A 25,086-nucleotide genomic window follows, 5' to 3' on the forward strand; every position below is an offset into this window, starting at 1 on the left:
AAGTTAAGCACTCAAACAATCTAATCCAATAAGAAAAAGCTCATGTTTCGAAAACAGTCGAACTAGACGCACTACTGAAAAATGTGGCTCAGAAGCATTGCAACTTCAAGTTAGTTTCTGCAATCTTTGTGTGTCTGAAACACTCATGTATACATTCAGATAAGTTTACAAAGGGCAAATATGCGTTCTCTGGTACACACACACACACAGACATGTACAGTACAGAGCTATTCAACTGTGAATGGTTTAGTTTCCTTACACCCGACCGCCCACCGACTCCTACACCCTTCCTTTCCGCCCAGTTCAAATCTAAACAAAAGAAACATCTGGTCTCTCTCTCCATTTGGACCTCGACGCCGTACTCCGAGGAACTGAGGTCCACAAAAAGATCTGCTATGACAGATCGCAGTGTGAAGACGCAGCCATTAGAGAGAAAACTCCACCGAGATCTGAAGAAACATACTCAATCCATTTTATTGGTTTGTTTTTAGCTGGAACAGCTAACAGATAAAAGTAATGTGAAATAACATTATTATTATTTTTAACATTTTCTTAAGTTCTGGTCTCTAGAAATGTCTCGAGTCCTTCATTCAATATTCACTACCATTGAAAAGTTTGAGGGCCGTAAGATTTTATGTTTTAAATTAAATAAGTCTCTTATGTTAATGTCAAGGCTGCATTTATTTGATCAAAAATTCTGTGAAATATTATTACAATTTAAAATAATTGTGTTCTATGTGAATATATAGTAAAATGTAATTTATTCCTGTGATCAAAGCTGAATTACTCCAGTCTTCAGTGTCACATGATCCTTCAGAAATCATTCTAATATGATGATTTGATGCTCAAGAAACATTTTTGATTGTTATCAATGTTGAAAACTGTTGTGTTGCTTCATATTTTTGTGTAAACTGAGATAAAAAAAAAATTCAGGATTTTCTGATGAATAGAAAGTTCAAAGGAACAGCATTTATTTGAATTAGAAATCTTTTGCAACATTATAAATGTCTTTACTGACACTTTGATCAATTTAAAGCATCTTTGCTAAATAAAAGCATTAATTTCCTTCAAAAATGTTATTTGTTACCTTTTACTGTCCCCAAACTTTTGAACAGATGGGATTGTTTCAGGTTTTATCATCCACTAGGCTCAAAAAAGCCACAAAGTTTCATTCATTTAGCACAAACAGTGTGGTACGGTCTAGGTTAAAGGTCTTGAAATACTAGTATATTAGGGTCATACCTCAGAAAAAACACTAAATACATCCTGGGAATTATGTAAATGATACCGCACTGTATAGTTTTATTTTTCACGGTCGTGAAGGAATGATCCTGACCTGGAAGCTGGCCTAGCCGTACACGCATGCTGAAGTTCCCGTTGGGATGCCGGTTGGAAGTACATCAGATTAAAGTTAGCATCAAACTCAATATATTTAACAGCTTTTTCAAAACCACAGCAAAACCAAGGGAAGTCTTCCACTGATACACTGCTGCAAAAAGCAGGCAACTCCATTCGGCCTTGTGGAATGAATATGACAGAGTGTGTGTCCTGGAATTTGGCTTTCAACCATGTGGAATGATAACACAATGCACAGGACGTGTGGCGGTGTGTGTGTGTGCTGTACGGTCAGCAGGTGGCAGATGACTGAAACTGATCAAACTGCAGGTCACAATGAGGTCAGAATCTCTGCCACACATCTGGAGGAAGACTGCTGTTATTACACGCCATCTTTATACCTTCCCCCTCGCAATCCTTTTCCCCCACTGATATAAAAACATTCCTCATCTCGATCCTGCTCAGGAGAGAGAGAGAGAGAGACGCTGCTTATTCTCAGGTCCTAAATTGATAGCAAATGTGAAGATGGATCCTCCACACACTCGCTCTTTTTCTTTCACATGGACACTTCATTATGAGCTCAGGACAGTTCACCTTGACATTTGACCAAAAAACATTTTAATATTATTATTAATAATAATATAATGTTATATAATACATATGATTTTAATTTAACTTTTTTATATAAATAAAATATATTTAAAATAAAAATGAATTGATCTGGCAAAATATTCTGACCACAAAAAAGAACAATTGCTTAAATGTTTTATATAAATAAAAAAATATATAAATGTAAAAATATAAATAATAGTATTTACAATAAAAATGTATAAGTCCAGATGGAAAAAAAAGTGTCATATCACTAACCCAAAAAAATATTTGTATTACTTTATATACTCATTATTAAAATAATTTCATCAAAATGTTTTCCTTTTTCCTCAGCAAATGTGTTTAACTACACTGTAAAAAATCTAACTTACGTTTTGTATGACAAATTCAGTTTTTAAAGTTTATTCAACTATTTAACATGAAAAAAGTTGAGAAAAGTTGAGATAACTCAAACGTAAGTTGACAAAACTCAAAAATGTCCTGCAGCTGGTTGCCTTAAACTTTTAAGTTTTCTCAACTTTTTTTTTTTTACAGTGTACACTTAACTTTTCGCTTCAAAATCAAACACTATTTCTGTTTTTAAAACAGGCCGATGAGCTATTTTGGCTTTTCTACATGAAATCCTGCTTTTTGTTGATGCTAAAGGTCAATAAACCTCATTTTATGACCTCACCAGGAAGATCCGCTGACCTTCTGGACATCAGACATGATATGGTCCTGCATCTGTAATATGTGGATCGCTGTGAGCAGGAGCGTCAGTCCCGCGAGGCTGCAGAATCGAGTCTGCCGTGTTTGTGTTGGCGGCCGCGAGGCATTCCTCGTGTCTTTGTGAGCTCTGCAGCTCTGACCTCAGGAGACCCACCGGCCCAAACGAAACCACTCGTCCCGGGTCGGAGATGCTGTGAGACTCCTGCACTGATTGAGAGCTAATTCTACTGGGCCCGTTATGATCGGCACATTGATTGATATAACAAAATTAATTATTTCCAGATTGGGCCACAGACATTTTGTACACGTTCAACTGTTAACTAGACAATCCCAAGATCATTATTCAATACTATCCTGACTTCTACCGTTTACAGTTGCACATTAGTGGAGCAAACACTAAAATAATAAAATCAGAGACCTGAGAGACTCCGCAAAAACTTGAGGAGATGGCTGAACCACAATGCTAGAAAGGTGATCTTAAAATGTAAGCAATTTTGCCATTTCTATTGAAACAAGTCCAAACAACTGAGTCGTGGCTTGATGGGAAGTTACTTTAAACTGGTCATGGGGTTTTGCCCAACAAAAATAAAATTAGCAGCTAACAAAGTTAGCTGTGATAGCCCCACGCTAATGGCCTGAGACAAGAGCACATTTTTGTGAGGGGCAAACTGTCCTGACTTTCTCTGAATACAGATTTAGGCTCAAAGTCATCCACAACATATTAAAGTCCCCCATGGTTTTTCGAATATTACTTCTCATGTAGTGTGTAATCTAGCTGTTTGTGAACGTAAAAGGTCTACAAAGTTCTAAAGATCAAAGTGCACAGCAAAACAAAGAATCGATTCTGAACTGCCGAAGCGAGGCGTCAGTAATTCAAGTCTCACTTCCTGTTATGTAACAAATCTGCATAACGGCAGCCTATGGTCTTCACTTGTTGCTCGTGAACAACGTCTACTTTGACCCTCAAACACTGTAGATGTAGCTGAGACTGGAGGAGTTTGGTTCGTGTTGTCGACATGTCAAGAAGATACTGTTTTCATCACTGCGAATCCAATCTGCAAGCACTTCAAAAAATTGAGGACTCACGCTGGAAGCCAACACGGAAGTGACTTAAACTGCAATTCATCGACTGGCCGCTAGAGACAGGCTCCAAAAGAGAGTCAATCACATAAACCCCCCATGTTAATATGCCCAACTTTACAGCAGAATAAAGTGTGTTTATAGCCTGGTGCAAAAAGTGGTTTTGGTCTATATAGCTAATTTTGCCCTTCATGACAACTGTGAGGGAGGTGGATTTTTTTATAACTCATCCATTTAAATTATATTAAGCCTTAAAGTTCTGCATAATTAAGGGCGTGGCCACTTGAGTGACAGGTGGATTGCGGCTGCTGTCACTACTAGCCGTTTGTCTGCTGTCTGTTAGCATCACGTCACCTCAGCTAATCCCGCCTCTTTGCCTATGTTCGTTTATCCGGGAGTGACGCGCTGCCAAGATGGCGAAGGCCGGCTCCGCCCACTTTGAGCTTCAAAAATGCTCTTCAGAAACCTCAATTGACGTTACGGACACTACGTCCATATTTACAGTCTATGGGAAAAACAGACGCCATCGTTAATGTTCATATCACTGAGGATGATCCAGAGCTGAAATTCAGATACGGTAATGGGCGTGATGAAAGAAAGACAGAACGAAAGAAAACAAGCAGGCAAGCAAGACAGAAAGCAAGCAAGCTCTCAGCGGTCCTGAGCAGATAAAGATAGAGGAGGGTGAAGAGGTGAGACACAGGGCTGATCCTGCTGAGAACATTCAGAGCCCAAGGGCTGAGAACTCAAACTGGATTTACCTGCCCGTGTCCTCGTGTGAACCAGCACACAGTCACACCCTCTCCTGCTATCACCAAATCCACACACAAGACTTGTGCGTTTGCACTAGTAGGGTTGTTGAATCTGTGTAACATTCGTTCAGTCGTTTTTTTGATTTAATATTAAAGCTGCAGTCGGCAAGTCTGGCAGATTGAGGGGACTTAGCCAAAATGTTTACAACTGTTATGCCCCTCCCCCACCACCACAGAGCACCCTCCCATCGAGTTCGTGCTCTTCAGTACGCGTGTGCACCAGATTTTCTGTGAACGCGTCCGTCTCGTCAGCATCGATCAACACCATGGACTTGGAGGTAGGCTGCCCTGGATAACAATAACCGAGGAACTGGAAGCTTGTTAGTCGATTTTCTCTCCGCCATCACGCTTCACACAATCCACCACACCTGCGAACTTCAGGATTGTGCATATGATTTTGTAACGTGCACGAGGGGATAGGGGGGATCTGTGGCGTGTGCACAAACTGTGATTGACAATCAGATCTCACAGAGCCCTGCGCTGATTGGACCAGAAGGACCAGGAGCGGTGGATTTCTGCAAAACAAATAACTGGCTCTAGGTGGGGGTAGAAGCGCGGGGTTTTTTTCGCGGCTGATTTATGTTGTTCTGTCGGAGCATAGTGTCGGTTTCAGTGAATATGATAAAAAAAATCTTGCCGACTGCAGCTTTAAGAGTAGAAAAATTAGAAAACGGTCCCTATTTGACGAGTCGTTTGAGAATCATTGAAAAACATGGTGATGTGCAAATGTATATTATGAGGAAATCAAACAGTTTTCTGACCTTTGATGCATGTAAACCTGTTGTAGGAGACTCCAAAACAACATTAGGAAACTTTAAAATAGCATAATAGGGGCACTTCAAATCAAAAAACGACTGAACGAATGATACACGGATTTTGCTGAGATCAATTACTTGTTTATTGGTAATGCATACAATAAATAAAACATTTGGCGCTTTTCATTTCCTTAAGGGCAGTCAGTCAACACATCTTTTTTTAATTTGACATCATAACGGTTTTATTTTACTCTGAATGTTCTGAGTTTTAGAAAACACACAGAGTTGATCAAAGCCACAGACTCACAAAACACAGTTCGAAAGTCTCTAGCAGAGAACCAGTTTATCAGTTAATGATGGCGAAGGGAAATAACGTACAAATCAAACCCAGACAATGTAAAATGTAAAATCATTTGCAAGCTTAGCGAGTGAAATATCACCCACAAATGAAACAGTCATTCACAGAAATGTAAAAGCCATCCATCCACCCATCCATCCATCCATCCATCTATCTATCCTCTCTGAAAAAACACAATTGATTCTACTGTTTTTACAGTGTTGGTCAGCAACAGAAATAAATTTCTAGTGTTTAATAAACAAGCGCAAGGATGTAAATCAGGAAAGGAAAACACAGCGGCTGGCAGTGGCGTTCACTTTCCCATGATCAGCTCTTAACGGCATGACGAGAGCCGTAAGACGAAATATACAACACATTAGGCCACGGGGTCACGCGCCATGACATCATCTGAACACAAACACAGCCTGTGTCGGTCGCAGTCACCGCCGAGTACAAAGCCTGAGGCGACACTCGTGTTTCGATGAGAACCTGCGTGTGTGTAACAGCAGAACAGTTTTACTCATATAAAAGTCACTAACATTCTTTCATTTCAACACCCTGGTTGAGAGAGAGAGATAGAGAGAGAGAGTGAGTGAGTCGGAGGAGGAGGACAGTGAAAGTGCTTGTAAAAGAGAATAATGAGTGGTCTCTGTACCACCCTTTGACCACATGAAAGCTGTACTAATGACAGGGCTTGGAGGAGCACAAGTGTGTGTTTCTGCCTGCATGCATCTGTGTGTGTGTGTGTGTGTGTTAAATGCAGTCCGAAAGTATCATGTCTAGATGTGTCAATGCGTCAAAGGTCAGAAACATACTCTATGCAAGAACAAAACACATAGACACTTGTAGTCACGCAGCTCGTTGTACACGCATAAAGTCACCATGAAATCCAAAAAAAATATTATGGAATAGTGCATGATTTCTTTTAAATTATATATATGTGCATATCATTCTTTTTGTTAATTCATGTGCCCTCATACTCTTTAACCAAAATAACTTCCCCTTCCTCTTGCAGCTCATCTCAGCTCATATCCACCAATAGCAAACCACAACCATCCAATCAATTCCACAGAAACAAAATCAAGTCCCGCCCTCAATTTTCCTGTTCGAGAAGCAGTTTCACTTGGATATACATCACAATTGTGCTCTGCAGAAGACAGATGAGTACATGATGACAGAATTTTCATTTTTGGGTGAACTTTCCCTTTAAAGTGTGTGTAGAAGATACTCAGAACACACTAGTCCACGAACAGATGTCTTCCTAAAAAAAAAATGTCACTATGGCCATGGCCACATCCGCTGCAGCTGACCTCTAAATGCGTATATGCACATCTGTGTGTGTGTGTGTGTATTTAAGAGCATTCAAATACAGCCTGGGTGGAGACGGCCAAGTCAAGCAGAGGAGAAACCCTGAAGAGAGTGAATTTCAAACGAAAGCGTGCGTTTAATCTGGCCTGCTCAAGGTGAGATTCAGCAGCTTTGTCTCGATATGATGAACTGCATGTGTAGGACACGAGTGTTTACTGAGCAAACCACAGAGAGCAGGAGAGTACAGGAGCGAAATCCTGCTCTCTCTCACAAACACCTTGTGAAAGAACGCAACCACAAAGAGCCTCTGTGTTGCCGAGCGTTTCGAGCGGAGGTCTAACCAGGACAACTCCTCAGAGAGAGCTGAAAATGAGCGGAAAGAGAGGGAGAGCGCGCGAGCGAGCGAACGAGGGAGAAAAAGAGAGGCAAAGTGGGAGAAATGCACTGGTAAATGTGAGAAAGAGAGAGCAAACGAGGTTCGGAAACCGTAACAGTGATTCGATAACCGGAAAAACGTGTAATTTGAGACTGTTTGTGTTGCATTTGCTTATCAAATTACATTAAAGGAGGGAAAAGAGACAGAGACGCAGACTTTGCTTGAGTTACTTTGGTTTTGTGTGTCACCTGTGGGTAAATTAGAGGTTTTCCCCCCTCAAAAATGAATGCAAGTAGACCGCAACGCGAGCGACTGAACAAAAGCTTCTTTATTTTCTCAAACTGTAACTGTGAGAACATTTCTGCAACATTAAACTGTGTCCTATCACAAGTCAGCATCAACTATGATGTCACAGCTTATATAAAGGCAAATTCTGTGGCTGCGTTGGCTAAATAATCACAGACCAGGAGCGGTGCGAGGCGCTTCACAGCTGCTTTTAGGACGACAGAGAAATCTGACCACAATAAGAATCGGCAATGAGCTCGACGTTCACATGACTGATGCCTAAATTCACTTGTAGCATATGAACTATTCACTCTAGGTTTTAGTGTGTTTTGACGTCAACATCAGCAAGTTATATTGACATTTAACACATTAAAAAGTTAAATAAATAGTTTGTATGCAGCGGATTTAGACATCACATTATAAATGTGCAGTATGAAATATGGATCAGCTGACATGATGAGAAAGAAAAGATTATGGAAACATTTCCACCTCACGGTAAAACATTAAAAATGATAATTGTGAGTAAAATGTAAAATAAGAAATTTGTGACAAAGCCACACTTTATGATATAAAGAAGCAATATCAAGATAAACAGATGTTAAGTCGCAATTGCAAGATATAAACCTTTTTATTTTATCTTTGCATCTACGGTTTAAAATAAGCAAAACAATTGTATATCAATAAAGACAGATACTAAATTTATATATTAAAATATTTCTTCTACAATGTACAAAAGTTTGGGGTTAGTAGGATTTTTTTTAATAAATGTTTATGAAAGTCTTCTACTTAGACTGCATTTATTTGATTAAAAAAAATAGTATAATCTTGTAAAATATTAATAGAATTTACAATATTTTTCTATTCTAATATTTAAAACAGATTTTATTCCTGTGATCAAAGCTGAATTATTTTCTTCAGTGAATGAGTGAACTCAGTGAACTGAGTCTTTTCTTCAGTGAACTCAGTGACTGATGTGTCACATGATCCTTCAGAAATCATTTTAATATGATGATTTGATTCTCAAGAAACATTTCGGACTATTATCAATGTTGAAAACAGTTATGCTGATTCATATTTCTAAGGAAACTATGATATATTTTTTCATGATTCTTTGAAGAATAGAAAGTTCAAAAGAACAGCATTTATTTGAAATAGAAATCTTTTGTAATTATTTTTTTACTGACCCTACAATTCTGAACATTCATATTAAATTGAGTACCAATCATGATTCCATATTAATAAAAAAAAATTACCTAGTAACCATCCACAAGCAAATATTTGTTTTCTGCACAAAACAAAAAAGGTAATGCAAAGTCACATTCAAAGAAAAACAGTAACTAATGAAACACAGGAAAAGCAAAAACTTTGGGTTTTCTTAATGGCTAAAACCACAGATTAAAATCTAACCACAAAAGTAGGCCAGAAAGAGATCTACTCTTTTTTCTCTCTCTCTCTCTCTCTCTCTCTCTCTCTCTCTCTCTCTCTCTCTCTCTCTCTCTCTCTCTCTCTCTCTCTCTCTCTCTCTCTCTCTCTCTCTCTCTCTCTCTCTCTCTCTCTCTCTGTGTGTGTGTGTGTGTGTGTGTGTGTACAACAGAATAAACAGCCTCACTTTATATCCCTAAATCTTCAATGACTTATTCTGCAAGGCTTGATTCAGTATAACATTTAACGCTGAACAGACCTTGCTATAAAAAAAGACTCTTGTAAGATTATATATGATGTATACAGCATGGACATTCCCAGAGCGTTACAACAACAGCAGATCATTTCACTAAAATAACACATCAGGCAGCCAAAAGTGTCATTTGTTTCATTGATTTATTTACGGCTATTGGCAGTACCGCGCTCTAGAATCTTGATGGGTATCTTATCTGATATAAAAGAAGCTCTAACAGAAAGTTCTGGAAAATCATTTCTGTAGAATTGAGTCAATCATGCTAACGGCTGCATACCTCACAAACACATCATCAGACATTGCTCCTCCACCCCCAACAAGTTACTGTAGATGAACTGTGAGCTTCATCTGAGTCGTTATATAATGGAAAGCATCATTATCAATACAAAATACACTGATATTCAAAGAAATTAACATAACTGTAATTTTTAGGCCATATGGACGGACCGATAGAACGACTGGATGGATAGAAGAACAGATGGATGCCGTCCATCCATCCATCCATCCGTCCATCGTTCCATCCATCCATCCAGTCATTTGTTCCTTCCATCCATCCATCCATCCATCCATCCATCCATCCGTCCATCCATCGTTCCATCCATCCATCCATCCATCCACCCATCCAGTCGTTCGTTCGTTCCTTCCGTCCGTCCGTCCGTCCATCCATCCATCCATCGTTCCATCCATCCATCCATCCATCCATCCAGTCGTTCGTTCCTTCTGTCCGTCCATCCATCCATCCATCCATCCATCCACCCATCCATCGTTCCATCCATCCATCCATCCAGTCGTTCCTTCCTTCCGTCCATCCATCCATCTGTCCATCCATTGTTCCATCCATCCATCCATCCAGTCATTCGTTCCTTTCGTCCGTCCATCCATCCATCCATCCATCGTTCCATGCGTCCATCCATCCATCGTTCCATCAATCCATCCATTGGATGGACGGAAGGAATGACTGGATGGACGGATGGATGGAACGACTGGATGGAGTTTATAGGACTTATGAACAGATCAATAGATAGAACTATACAATGAAAGATAGAACAAGTAAGGGATAATGCCCGACCAGGTGTCCATTAACAGAAATTAATGGACGACGCGGAGGCGTGAACCGTCCGACGCGAAGCGAAGTTCATTCATTTCTGTTAATGGACACCTCGAAGGGCATTATCCCGCTTATACCATGGTCACTTACGAAAGAAAGAAATATTTAATCAATTAATAATACTTTAATGTGTTTTAGAGTAAAAATCGTGAGGGTTTTTATTTATTAAGTCGAGTGCACTATTTAATATCCCCCGTATACAGGCGTTGCCAAGCAACGTGGCCACAGCAACCCGACCGCAGCAGTTGATCAGTGAGTTTGAGCCAGCGCAATCATTTAGAAGAACTGTCATCAGGCAAATTGACGGGATGGCTTTCCTAGGTGTACATTATCACTTTTTAATGGACACCCTGCAGCCAATCAGAATCGTGTATTCACCCAGACCATGGTATAATAGACAGGTAATGGACAGATGGACAGAAAGACAGATAGATCCAATTGAGGCAAATCTTTTTTATTTTTTTTGCCTAATACGATCTGCAACCAATGGTAGTAAAGTCAAACTCGCTGGTTTTGCTAGGATGTGATGTTAACAAAATGCTTTTGGGAAAAAATAAATAATATTATAAAGTCAAGCTCTTCAATATGCCCTTATTTCAAAAGGAAGTGCTTCAACACAGAAATAATTAATTATTTTATATATATATAGCAGCACTCTTGGAATGCTGCTTGGTCAATTAAGTTAGAGAAATGTAACTAATTGTTGTAAACTTATTTTCTTAGACTTTATAAGCATACGAGTTCTTCTAAAATCTGAAATTAAGCCTGTATAGTGTCTGAAGTTGGGCAGCGGTGACAGATAAGCAGAAGGAGCTGTGGATTCAGATTCAGCCCGTCAGAAGAGTCGACCGACCTGGACCGACAGCCAGGAAAGCCCCCGGTCTGAGGCCCGTCCTGGAGGTTCAGGGTCCCATCTGTGTTTGTGGAACACACAGACCCCCAGCATCAGGTGTGAAGAGGGGTTCAGCTGCTCTGGGACGTGTGTGTGTGGGATCTGTGATGGTTATGCCCATATGTGATATCTGCAGATGTCGTTTGTTGTGGCCTAGTCTCGCACTCTGACGCACATGTGCACATACAGTATACAGACACACACACACTCACAGGCACCAACACGTTTTCTTGTATCTCTGGTTCAAGGAGTCACAGGGGATGATGTCGAATGAAGAGAAAAACAGATGAGAGGAGGAAAACAGAATGATAAAATGAAAGGAAACGTGCTTGTAAGGGAACACGTGTAGCTGCTTCACAATCTCAGGAGGACACGCTTAGGAGAACAAGGAACATCACGCACAACAGTCAAAGTGATTTTTCATTGAAATTAAAATATTTTCATTCATCTATATGTGGGTCATGTTAAAATAATTTTCAAGTACAAGCTCCCTAGAAAATAATTTAACAATCAAAAAATGCATTTAAAAATGCATGAACTAGAGACAAACAACCAACTGTATCCGATTAGCGTATATAAAGAAGTTCATCAACAAGATAATAACGAAACAACTATAAATAAAACATACTGTTGATGAAAATATGATAAGATTTTAATGCACTAATAAGAAAAAAAATCTTGAAACAAAATGATTATCTCAAAAAAGCCAATCATAGTCAATAATGTGACTGAAGCACTTTGCTAGTGGGTTAATTAACCCAAATGCATGTTATTCATGAGATTAAATCACATACACGCAACATAACTTCCATCTGCACAAAATGACATCAATGCACAATTAAACGTACATGCTAGTCAAGTCATGTCTGAAACATGTCTTTTTACTGGATTTTTTACCGGCCCAAAATGACTGAATTAACTAAAGTCCTGTGATATTTGCAGCATGTTAGTGCTGTTTTGTACTGAAAACCCACCAATAACCAGTAGGCCTATTAGTGACCGTAAGAGAAGCAACACGACAATTCTCCCACGACAACTCACAGTGCTACATATCATCAAGGCTGAGAAAAGAACAACACAGCAGGCAATGGATACCGGTAAATGCCGTTAACTCTTTCCCTGCCATTGACGAAAATTTCCGGCTTTCAGTGTTTTCACTGGGGGGCGCTATTACGCATCTTCTGAAAGAGTCCAGAATCTCCTGATCAAAACACAGGCGAAGAAAAAGCAGAAACAAGCGATATCATATGTAATCATATGTAAAATAACGCGATCATCAACATTAAACAGCATATACATCAAAACTGCCTAACGTTACTGAATGAAATGTCGACCCAGGACGAGCTACAGGACTGTGCAAGCATTAGGGGTGTTGATGGACTAGATCAACTCCATCTATGTTTTGATCATCGTTCTGAATCCCATCTGGACATAGTCTTTGAAAAAAACTTGTTTTTCTCAGCTTTTGCTCAAAATGCTGCTTTTTTATGAAACTTACCCACATTCAAATGTTGACATCACATCACTGGTAGTTCATATTGGGCTAGATTAGACCCTACTCTGAAGAAAGAGATGATTTAGTCCTCCCAACAGGCTTTCCTATGGCTAAAATTCTCTGTTCCTGCGGTGAGAACACAGCGAAAAGCAGATGTTTACGCCAATAGTTATAGGAACTATGAAAATGTTCCTCTGGTGCGAAAGCTTGAGAGAAACCTCTTTTGGAAGCTTTATTTTTAAGAGTATATCGTCAGATTTGAGCAGTTTTTTTGTTTTCATTATTCTTATTTTTTTTAGGTACTTTCTTAGTGTGCTTTTTTTAAAAGCACACCATCCACAGAGCAGCGTGAACATTCTGCCCAACTTCTCATTTTGTGTTTCATGGAAGAAAGAAAATAATATGCGGCGATTTGGGTGAATAATTCCTTTAATGTACCTTATGATGTATTTAAAATCTCCTCCCGAGAGAGAGAGAGAGAGAGAGACAGAGAGAGAGTGAATGGGGCATTATCATCAGAGAAGGTAAGGTTCAGAGGTTCAGGACTGCACTGTAATTAAAGCGGCTCTATAAAATTAGACTAAATGAGAGCAAGAGACTACAATAAATCTGCTCTAATCACTGCACCTGCACTGGCCGTCCTCTGTGTGTGCGTGTGTGTGTTAGAGAGAGAGAGAGAGAGAGAGAGAGAGAGAGAGAGAGAGAGAGAGAGAGAGAGAGAGAGAGAGAGAGAGAGAGAGGCAAAGACTGGAACGGCAAGAAGTATCAGGATAAACAGGGGTCTGTACAGGTTGTGGATGATGCAAGGGATTATGGGACAGAGGCATTCCCAATGGAAAAATACCACAACACAAACACAAAGTTTAGTACTTGGTGTTCTGAGTTACTTCAAATCACTTAACCTCTAAGTAACAGTACTAGTGATGCTTGACTCGGTAAACACCACTAACCAGCACTGGCTCTTTACTTGCATATATTTTAGCGCTCCCTCAGCAAAGTTAACTACATGCACAATGAATTCAAATTTGGAGGAAAATGATTTTATTAGTTACATGAATACCTCATAAATCCGACGGAATAAAGCTGCCTTTGTGTGTGTTGACAAAAGCCTCTGCATCAAAGCCCGGACTAATAGGTCATAACATGATAAGTGGAACAGGAAGAGAAATTCACAGCCGCTCTCTCTGTCTTTCGCTCTCTCTCTCTGCTCAGCTGTGGAGAGACGTGGCCGCTTAATTTATTTATTCCATTCCCATTAATTAGAACGTTTGCACTGACAAAACAGGCAAAAGGAGGCATTAGCACCTAGTTTACACTCCGCGCCCCTGAGCTGCCCTGATGCGTTTTTTTCTCTCTTGCTCGCGTGCACTCACACACACACACACACACAGAGAAGCATGTGCTTTCACACAGATGAAAACCTGCTCACGCACTGACTCCAAGCAAACATCCATGCATTAGCATTCACTCTTCACATACAGCGCCACGCAGCCCTGAAGCATTGTGAGAAGTTTCTGAAACATTTACAAATTTGCTCAGTTGTGGATGTTACTACAATAAAAATGTGGTAACTTTAACCTCCAGTCATAAAATCTGACTGACTAAAAAAATTTGGAAATGTATATATATACAGTTTTTGAAAGTAGTATCTTATTCTCACCAAGGCTGCATTTATTTGATCACAAATACAGTAAAAACTGTAATATTGTGAAATATTATAATATTACAATTTATAATAACTATGCAAATCTATTTTAAAATGTAATTTATTCCTGTGATCAAAGCTGAATTTTCAGCATCATTACTCCAGTCTTCAGTGTCACATGATCCTTCATGAAATCAAGATCTAATATGATGACTTGCTGCTCAAGAAACATTTCTGATTAGTATCAATGTTATAAAAAACTACCATTTAAAAGTTTGGTTTAAGTAAGTTTTTTTGGGTTTTAATTTTTACTTTTATATAAAATGGTACTGAACCATGGTACTTTTTCAAATATACCAAGGTAATTTTCTGTTAGTATTCATCAGTTATTATAAATAAATAAATATACTTTATTATTATGGCACTATGTTGTGACAAATGCAAGTCTGTTGAAAAAAAAACAACAACAACATGGTAGTACCACGGTACTTTTTGGTAATTTACTATGGTAAATGTTGGTAAGGAAAATAAATGTTCAAAACGTTCACCATGTTCAAAAACATTTTATGTAAGAGTAAAAAACTTTTTTGTTAGTGTAACACATTTTTTGTAATGGAATAAACAAACTTACGTTTAAAATATTTACTCTATCACCATGGTACCATGAAAAAAAAACATGGTAGTGTAATACAATTGTTGTTTTTGTTAGTACGTCATGGAAATCTTTGTAAGAGAAATACAAATCAGCAAGTCATAAATGTACTGTATTATAATGGTACGATGTTGTCATGCACGGGTAAAAGTGACAAAATATATATATATATACAAAAAACATGGTACTACCAATATAAGGTACTTTTTTGTTAGTTTAACGCAATATTTAAGGTAAAAACAAACCAGAGGGACAAATATTTACTATATCACCATGGTATGTGAAATAAAACATGGTGGTTGTATTAGTATAAAATGGTAATCCTGTAAGGGGAAATACAAATCAGCAAGTATTACTATGGTAAAACACACACAAACACACTAAATTTCTCTAAGGGACAAAGCTGCGGCACTAAAAATTCGTATCATGGCATTATCATCTGATACCATCACTGTATAGCTCATATTTCTGCCACAGTACCATTCGATATAGCATGGTAAATTTCTGCATATCAGCAGATTTACTGCATTACCATGCTGGATTTTTAATTTTTTTCATAAGGGCAGTTTGTGTGCTTCTACTGTTGGGGTGAAGAAACAGCCCCGTGGACACGACCAAACGGCGGTCTGGTTAGTGCGGCGCGGGCTTCATCCCTCTCTCTCTCTCTGTCCGTCTCGGCGGTGAACAAAAGGCGGATTCTGAGAGCGGCAGGAGGACCCCTGAGGAGAAGAAAGACCCTGCACTCCAGCGCTGTGCTGAATGAGGTCTTTTCACCAGAGTCCTGTGCTGTTTACTCTACTTCAATAATAGCCCTCATTTTCCAATCATTATTCGCTCAGTCTGACTGCCGCTATTAGCCTGTCCGCCGTGTCACTCATAGCACGCCGTACACACCCATATATAAACAACGCCAGTGCGCAAATACACGGCATTCCTATAAGGGCTTATGTCAAACTCTGTGACTCTCATCTGGTAAAACCCGCTTGTCAAAAGTGTCATGCACTCATGCCAGCTTCAGCCGGTTCCACTGACACACTTTAGAAGTTTAAACACACTTTAATTCGGCTGGCGACAGTTTGACCGTTCGGGGTGACGCGTGAAGGGTTATTTGGGTGTAAAAATACATGTACTTAAACACGATTAGCCGGATGATCTATCGAACCAGTCTTTTTTTTCACGTCTAACATCCCAGACAGACGCCCGGCAGCCAAAATCAGCGCTGCCAAACTCTCCATTTTGATTTGGAACACGGCTATCGCAGCGTATGGGATCGTTCGCCACGGCCAATTCCTGAATCATTAAAAAAAAAAGAAAAAGAGAAATGCTTCAAAAAGAGAGCCCTGAAACACATGCGAAAGAAAGACGTATTTCTATACGGAATTGCGTAGAGGCTTGTTTTTCCCGTCGGCGTCGTGACGGAGGTGTTGAGATGGCGAGAGGGGAAAAGCAGAGGATAGGGCCTGAAAAAGCGGGTTAAATGGAAGGAGAGGCTGGGAAAGAGAGAGGGATGTTGGCAGAGCGTGTGGCGTGATTTGAAAAGCTGAGATCCGTGCGGCAGTGCCAAACACACACACCAGCCGAAGTTCCCTTCGCAGACCGGCTTTTGTTTCCATCTTGGCATTTTACACCGTCTTTATTCTCTGCCCGCTGTTCTATTCTCCGTTTTAACAAATGCTACAATGCAAATAGTTATATTAACAATAATTAATGGTTGATAAGGAGGAGGATTCATTTTGGTGTAGTTATTGTTGAAATTATTTCTTTTAAACTGCCAGAGAATATTCAAATCTCTGGTTAACAGTGATTTTTGTTCCTCGTGTTTGCTTGTATGTTTGTGTGTCTAGTATATGGTTTTAAACCTTTGCAAGATTTATTGGCCCGTTTCATCCGAACGAAAGGCCGTAAAGAAAAGCAGTGCGAGCCAAAGTCAATCCTTCTCCTCCTCCGACATTTCTCCCATTTTCCATTTCAGCTGCGCCGTTTGTTCTCATCTATAGATTTCTTCTGAATTCTGCTGTCTTTGACTTACTCTCCTGGTGATGAGATCACGAGTGTTAAAACAGAGGAAAAACAACTCAACTACAACACACACACACTGGGTTTTCATGTTTTATGTAGCTTTTTTTTCTATTAGACAATGATTTTTATACTGTACATGCTATCCCCTAACCCTTCTGCATTTTTATGCTTTCAAAACAATGTCATTTAGCATGATATATGTTTTGATATATGATTATATGATTTGTAAGCTGTTTTCCTCATGGGGACCAAAAAAGCTGTTTTACTATCCATGTGGGACAAAATATAGGGAACATAGGGAATACCTGAACCACAAACACACACACTACCAGCTCATGCTTTTTTTTTTCATCCTATTTACATCAAATTAATAAATAAATGTATATCATCTGATATGCTGTGTTTTCCACACACATAATTGCTGAGTCAACTATTGTAAAAATCTTTAATGAAATTATTATTTGTATATTTTACCTACACACAAAAATAAAGCAAAGATAATTATATGATTATATAGAAAAAAATAACGTATTACAAATACACCAATAGAATACTCTAGAATGTCATTTAAATGATGTTTCATGCCTTTTTGCTTTCTATTTTATTATAACGGATTTAAAAATGTATAAATTTGCTGAAAAAATGGAAGATTTGAAAAAAAAAAATCATTAGCCTCATGAATACATTTATTCAAAAAACATTAAAAATAGTATTAACAATTAAAAATAATTTTATGAACACTAATATTAAACGTTTTTAAATGTTTAGAATAAAAATGTTATATTTGATATTATGAAAATTACAATAATGTTTTTTCCTGCCAGCACTAAAGTAAATATTTTAGCATTTTCTCCATTTTCTAGTATCCAAACAAATTAGTTATAACATACAGATTAAAAAATAAAAAATTCTGATGACATTAAAAAACAGCTAAAAAGTAGCAAAATCCAAATGGAATATTTTTCCAGCACCTGTAATTAAACAAACTCTCTCTCACAAACACAATAAACACAGGAAAACCAGCTTCCTGAATGTGACCCAACTAACTCAATCACATTGCTAAAAAAGACTCCAAATTCTAGCCAGGTCCAAATGAAATCAAATGAAATGTGAAGTGAGTAAAGTGTCATGTCAGTGGTCAGTGCGGGTGACTGTCTGCTGTCGGTCTGGTTTACGGGCCTCAAAGCCTGGAGCAGTGGGAATCTGTTCCACAACACCTTCTTTACCAGCCAAGAAGAAACACGGCTGCCCAAAGGTCTGACGGCAACCAATCTTACTGAAGAGATGCCCAAACCGTCGCAAAAAAACTGATAAATGTAACCATTAATTTAAACACTGTCAGCAGAGTCTTTATTTTTAAGTTCCCGCTAGAATCGCAACACCTCTCTGATATCTCTAACACCTCTGAAAGCTGTGGAAACGATCCTGAATGGATGATTTGCTGTGAAACAAGCGATTTAACGCTTGACCGCACTTTAAGAGCCTATTGTCATTCGACTATATACATCCATTTCCTTTTCTGAAAGGAAAAGGCCAGCATTAGTTCCCCTCCTTTCAGCGTGTACGGCTCTCTCTCTCGTCTTTACAAGCCAGATCTGTATAGCCGCCGTCTGACTCCAGAACTTGGCTTGTCTGAGCTGGACACAGCTCGATTAGAGATGAGAGCAGGCACATGTTTTTATCATGACTGCGCGATAATGGAAGCCGCATGACGTGGTGAGCTCCAGCGATGACTAACCAGAGAGAAAGCATCCATCATTCTGACAAACGCAAGAAAAACACAAACTTTTTTTTTTTTTTTTTTTTTGGGAGCGGCGCGAGACGGTCGATCTGAGATGCTCGTCAACAACTCCCATTAATCATCATCATTAATACAGCCGGCGCACGACCAGAAGACTGAGCGTAATTACGCCATCGTGCTCCTAGGTATTTAACCAGCGCGTTTCTGCAGAGTTTAACGTCATTAAATCGCTCCCGAAGGGCGATACGACACGCATCTCCTCAATAAACCACCAAACGGCCGCTTGTCCGGCATGTTCTGGTGAAACAGAACCTGAAGTGTAAATTATACACAAATCGTGCTTTATAACACCTGACCTACAGCGCGCAAACATCACAGTACGTGTTGTTGTTCGAATGCCGGGGCCGAAATGTAAACGCTGATTTTTAGAGACAGCAAAAGCAGAAGTGATCTAAACCAGGCCTGTTTTTTTGGCAGGCGCTCCCACAGCTTGCTCTAGCCTTTTTAAACTGCAGTCGAAAAATACACGCAAGTGTTTGCTTTGAGTGTAATCTTTAGAAAATACAGACTTTCGTGAAACAGGGTCTGTCGGCGTTTAAGGAGAGTGAACAAACGGTGCAGTTATGTTGCATCAGTGTGGCAAAGCGGATGTGGCCGGAACAATGAGCCATCGGGCCGTTTTAATAGCGTCCGGATTAAGGCAGGAGATTGGGCCGGGTCAGCAGGAGATAATCTGAGTCCTGGCATTCCGTTAAACAGGAAAAGAACGGCATGGTGAACCGGCTAACTGACGCTCAGTTCCACGCGGTGCAAAAGGGAAACTCGGCATGGGCAACAAAATCTCTCTCAGCGCCCCTGCCAACAAACAGAATTATGGCTCTGTGTCACAACAAAGGAGAAAAACCATCGTCAAATGTTGCCTGTTCATATACTCTGAGTGCACAGATAATAGCTCAACGTCTGAGCTGTCTGCAAATAGCTGCAGATATAATATTGTGCTGTTTGCGAGTGTCTATTTCTGTTTTTTTTTCCAGGAACTGCCACCAATATGGTGACCAACATATAGTGCATCTGACAAATAAATACTTGCAAATGCAACAAAACCACAACCCTAATCAAATACATAACTACATAAATAAATAAACAGATAAATGCATTTAAGTAGAAAAATAAATACATTAGTAAATAATTAAATAATTTGCAGAAAAACTAAATGAACAAAATGCATTAAATGAAACAATAATTGTGTTATTAGTCTTGGTCATTATATTGTTTATTGTTATAAAAATATTGGCAAAGGCATTCTTCCTGAAAACCTGGAAAAATATCCAATTCATGAAGTTTAATGAATATAATTTGATTGTTTCCAATTTTAATGCCAATGGTCTGATTTTAATATCTAATTTTCACATTTCTTTTAATCCTGAGCAAAATATATAAAAATAAATGATTAAATTAATGAATTAATAAAATGCATAAATTGAGACTGAATAAAATGTAAATTGAAAGTAAATGTGTCTATGAGAATGTGATCATTCTGATTATAGGTGTGTGTTTAAGGACAGCGGTGTAACTGACCTGTGTGTGTGTGTGTGTGTGTGTGTGTGTGTGTGTGTAGCCTTCACACCAGCTGGGAGAAGGCCAGCTGCCACTGCCACGATACACAATCTGACATTTAAACACACACACACTCAAACACAAAAGCACAACTATCAGAGACATGGTTGCACTCTGTTACACGCTGCAACATACATGACCTGTAAACCAGTTCACACACACACAAAGTCAAGCAAAAAGTCATAATTTTCACAGAAATGATCAGAACACCAAGCTAAAAACACAAAAGAAATAAACACAACAAAGGCTGTTATTTGCATACATTTGCATTGGAGTGTGTTTTTGGATCGCAGCCCGGAGCGGATCTGGACCGTGTTTCCTGAACCGGGTTACGCGGCGGCGGGACTCACCTGGCGAGTGGACGAAGTAGGCCAGATACAGGTCCAGCTCTTTGACGGACACCCCGATGTGGTGCGGCTGCACGCAGAGGCCGTGGTTTGAGCACTGCGGGGACTTGACCAGCCTCTCTCCATCCGTGCTCTCCAGCGGGCTCCCCTTGAACAGGATAACCATCACCAGGTCCAGGCGCCAGACCTTGTCCGCTTGCCGCAGGCAGTCGATGCGCCGGATCTTGCCCTTCTGGTCGGGGTTGGACAGCACGCAGCACGGCGGCTTCTTCCCCGTGATGGTGAGCACGAAGTCCTCGCGAAACTCCGGGCGGATGTCTTTGCGGAGCTTGGCGAGCAGACGGGACGCCCACTTCTGCTTGATCTCGGGCTTCTCGCCCAGGAGTTCGTCTTTGACGGCGCGCTCCTCGTCCTTCGTCATGCGTTTCTCGTGCTTCTTGAAGTACTTGCGCTTGCGGGCCTGGAGGTTGAACCAGGTGTAGGAGAACGCGCGGACGTGTGGCAGCAAAGCCTCGATGAAGGGATGAAATTCATCCTGGTGGACGACAACAAAAAAAAAAAGAGAGAGGGATTTCAGAGCTCAAGTAAATGAGAAGATATTTGAGAACTTTGGAAAACAGTGCATTGCATGCAATTATATTTATTTTAGTCTTGCTTTTCCAGTAAAAACATTCAAACATCATAAAAAAGAAAATAGTTCAAATACTAGAGAATGCATGCTGAATTACTGTAGGTTTGATTGAACAAGTTTTCAGTTTTAAGGATAAAGCTCACAAATTTGAGAGTTTTAAGCTGAAATCAAAAGTATAAAAACATTTACGTAAAGTAAGCTTATTTTCTTATCCTAATCAATTTTGTTCCTCAAGTACATTTATCCCGTTTTTTACATTTTACATTTATCCCGATGTTTAGATATTTATACTTTAAAATAAGCGCAAAAATACAGATTGAGAAAATGATTTTTGCAGTGTAGAAATCAATTTAGTCCATTACAAGGATTAACTTTCAATTGAAAATTTTCCTCACAGAAGCATGCATCAAAATCCCCATAAGCTCAGACACAATTACTCTAAATGAATAAAATACTTTAGTAAATTGCAAAGTAAAACATTGCAGAGCCAGTGCAGGAATTCCAGGGCTCTGCGATTCACAGAAAGCAGCTTCTTTAGCTCAAGACAGGCCAAGAAAAGCTTGGCTATCCCCACGGCAACGGAAGACTCATTCAGCTCTCCAATAATACCTTCACCACACAACGCTCAGTGACAAAGCCTAAACCGCGCCACGGTGCCCCAGTGCCAGGCCCGCCGTGCCCCAGACCCTCTCCGCCAACTCTCGCCACAACAAGACCGCGGTTAAACTGCGTCCCTTCAAGACCTGCCATCAAAAGCTCTCTGCGGGCTGCTGTGCTGCAGAAATCCAGGCATGTTCACATTTCCACAATCGAGATAGCACCATGAAAAGCACACTGCAGACAGGAGCAGAAAGAGAGAGAAAGGCTGGTAGTTACCATTTTGCACTCTCATCATAAATTTGGCACGCCGTTCAGGATAGAAAAAAAAAAATTCCACCCGCACCAGTTCTTTGCCACTCACGCCGAAACAACAACTGCTGGCTTGGCAGCGATGAAGAATTGGCGACAAAAAAAAAAAACTTGGGGAAAAAAGGAAAGAAGACTGGAGATGCTCCAATTGCCGGCGGAAAGAAGTTAATTTTCAAGATCAGGAAATTTTGCTTTGCTTTTGCCGCAAACGAGTTCCAGGTAAAATTACAAGATTTCAACAAAAAAAAAGAAAAAAAAGAAAGAAGAAAAAAATGAAAAAGAATTTGAAAAAAAATTAAGGTGTGTGTGCACCAGAAAAAAAAAAAAAAAAGAACTAGAAAGGCAGCAGCGCTCAAAATAAATGCTTTTGCTTTCCAAATTATTTAAAAAAAAAAATAATCTAAACAATGCCGGGAAAAAAAAAATCCTTGGCAAAGACCAATGAGTGTTTTCTTAGATCTTTGGATCCGGCAGAAAACTCAGAGAGCGCGGCACACACACACACAACGCAGGCACACACGCGCACATGCATGCACGAAGGGGGGTGGGGGGTGGGGGGAGTTAGCTGGCTAATGCAAAGAACAGAATACAGGCAGGAAAAAAAAGAGAACCGAATCAATGTTGGACGAGCTCGCAGGACCGCTGGCAAACCCAAGTGCTGCTGCTTTTTTTACTCCTTTTCTCTCCAACTCTCTCTCTCTCTCTCTCTCTCTCCCTCGATCGCTCTCTCTTCCTCTCCGCGTTCTTTCCTTAACCATTGCCTGAGTCTTTGCCAACACGAGTATAGGGCCCACCTATTTGGCAACAAGATGCCTGTAGCTCAGCCAATACGTTAGCTTGAAGAGCTGAAAGGGAGGGGAAAGAGAGGAGGAGGGGGGTTGGTGGCAGAACGAGAGCAAGAGAGAGGGAGAGAGCGAGTGAGAGAGCAAGAGCACCCAGTCCAGTCCGATGGTGCACAATTTGCCAGTTTGACAAGTTCCGATCCACCACCGAGGCAAAGTTCAGCATCCCATCAAGCTTGTCATGGCAACTGTGTTGTTAAGTCTGGGTTGCGTTGACCGACGCTGTGGCTCCACCAGACCCTCCCTCCACCTCCCCTCTCCCCGGCTTGCGTAATGCCACCTTGGCACGGGCTGATGGGAGAAAGCGCTCCGAAAACTCCCAGCAGACCCTGCAGCCGGCAGCTGCTTGTGGATTTAGCGGCCGAGACAAAGACGAAAGCGACCGCGCACCCCGCGCTCCCCATGTGCATCTCTAATTTAAAACAAACATATGCTGTGTTTGTCTGCGAAAACACCCAACACAAAGGAGCGCAATGAAGCATATCTGACTTAGTTGCTCAAAAAACTTTGCGAAAGTTGTTCGGAGTGACGTTGAATAAATATTGAGTTTGCTGAAAAAAAAAAAAAAAAACTATTGTACCAGAAGTTGTGTCAGCTCTGAAATCTCCCATCAGCCATCTTCATGAAGGTTTTAATGAGTATGACGACAGATTCTATAAGATCCCTCCAAAGGGAAAAACGAGAACTTGTTTTGGTCACATCCGTGAGGTTTCCCAGCATACAAATCAAAGTTAATATGCATCAGAAATCTGCCAGTGAATGATCTAAAAAACGCTTTTCGACTGATTGATTTAACTGTGAGTGCAAATACTGTGCGTTTTTTTTTTTCCCCTGCACATGTAATCGTAAACTTTTATCTGAGTTTTGGGAATACTATCATCATGCAATCAAAAAGAATCTAAAACAACAGCTGCTTACAGCATAAAGCAGGAGATATTCAGATCTGAAACCTGAACGAGTCATTGACGGAGCTGCTGATCAATTCTTGTTGATGTTCTACAAACAAACAAAACAAAAAAATCACTGAATGACTGCTTGGATGCTGTTCTTCCCACGAAAAAAAAAAAAAAAAAAAAACAAGACAAGGAAATTGATTTGAAATGCTGGATTAGCAAACATATGCAAATATCTCTTAAATGAGAGACCAAGGAAGCCTCATTGGACGGATGTATGGTGATAACGCTCTCCCGTCGCAGTAAAACTCTTCATTAGTGTTTCCTCTTTCAAATCTGAGCCTACGTGTCAAAACCAACACCTGCTTGAGGTCTCTAATAAGATGCTAATTGAAGCACACAACCAGAGGAGAGCAGAATTTGTTTATGAATGCATTTGATTCAATAAAAGCAGCACCTTTATTTCAAACAATCCCTTCTCTGTTTGAAACACAGCCCTTAATGGCTTCCTACCAGTGCGGGTATGAGATAATTAGGTCCTGATCAACATGTGCATTTGAAAGTTCACTTGCCTAAAGCACAATCACTTATTCTGTAGGATAGCAGCGTCCGAGAATAGGCATTTTACAAAAACATGCTATTACTTTTTGAATAATACTTTATTTAATTAAATTTTAATTAGTAGGCCTATTGATTTGTAAAAAAAAAAAAAAAATAGATAATAATATAATAATTATATATATATATATACACATTTTTTTTTGTTAAAAAATAAGTTATTTAAAATATTAAACTGTTAGGCCTACAGACTAATAAATAACAACTATTAAGTAGCCTATAACAGTATAACAAACTAGGGGTAGTACTCAGTAGACACTTTTTGCTTTTTATATCACTATGCAAAAACTAGATCCTGAAACAAAGTGATTTTTCACATGATATGTCCTTTGCTTGTGTACTAAAATATCATAAATCAATAATATCCATAAGTAGTTTATATTTTCCACATTTAGCT

The 25,086-nt window shown here is 39.7% G+C and overlaps 1 protein-coding gene across 47 annotated transcripts in view; it reads right to left on the reverse strand.

Annotated features, from left to right (window-relative positions):
* Positions 1-25,086, reverse strand: part of nfixb (nuclear factor I/Xb) — a 174,522-nt gene that overhangs the window by 75,781 nt on the left and 73,655 nt on the right. For 38 of the 47 annotated variants that reach the window (XM_079869972.1, XM_079869971.1, XM_079869953.1 and 35 more), the window contains one exon: positions 20,800-21,331. In XM_079869972.1, the coding sequence (XP_079726098.1) occupies positions 20,800-21,331 (532 nt within the window). Of the gene's footprint in view, positions 1-20,799; positions 21,332-22,036; positions 22,270-22,303; positions 23,085-25,086 lie in introns of those variants that run through there. The other 9 variants (XM_079869991.1, XM_079869990.1, XM_079869993.1 and 6 more) reach the window with 7 other exon arrangements.

The sequence above is a fragment of the Squalius cephalus genome (genome assembly GCF_949319135.1).
Source record: "Squalius cephalus genome assembly, chromosome: 1".
In the NCBI taxonomy this organism is placed as follows: Eukaryota; Metazoa; Chordata; class Actinopteri; order Cypriniformes; family Leuciscidae; genus Squalius; species Squalius cephalus.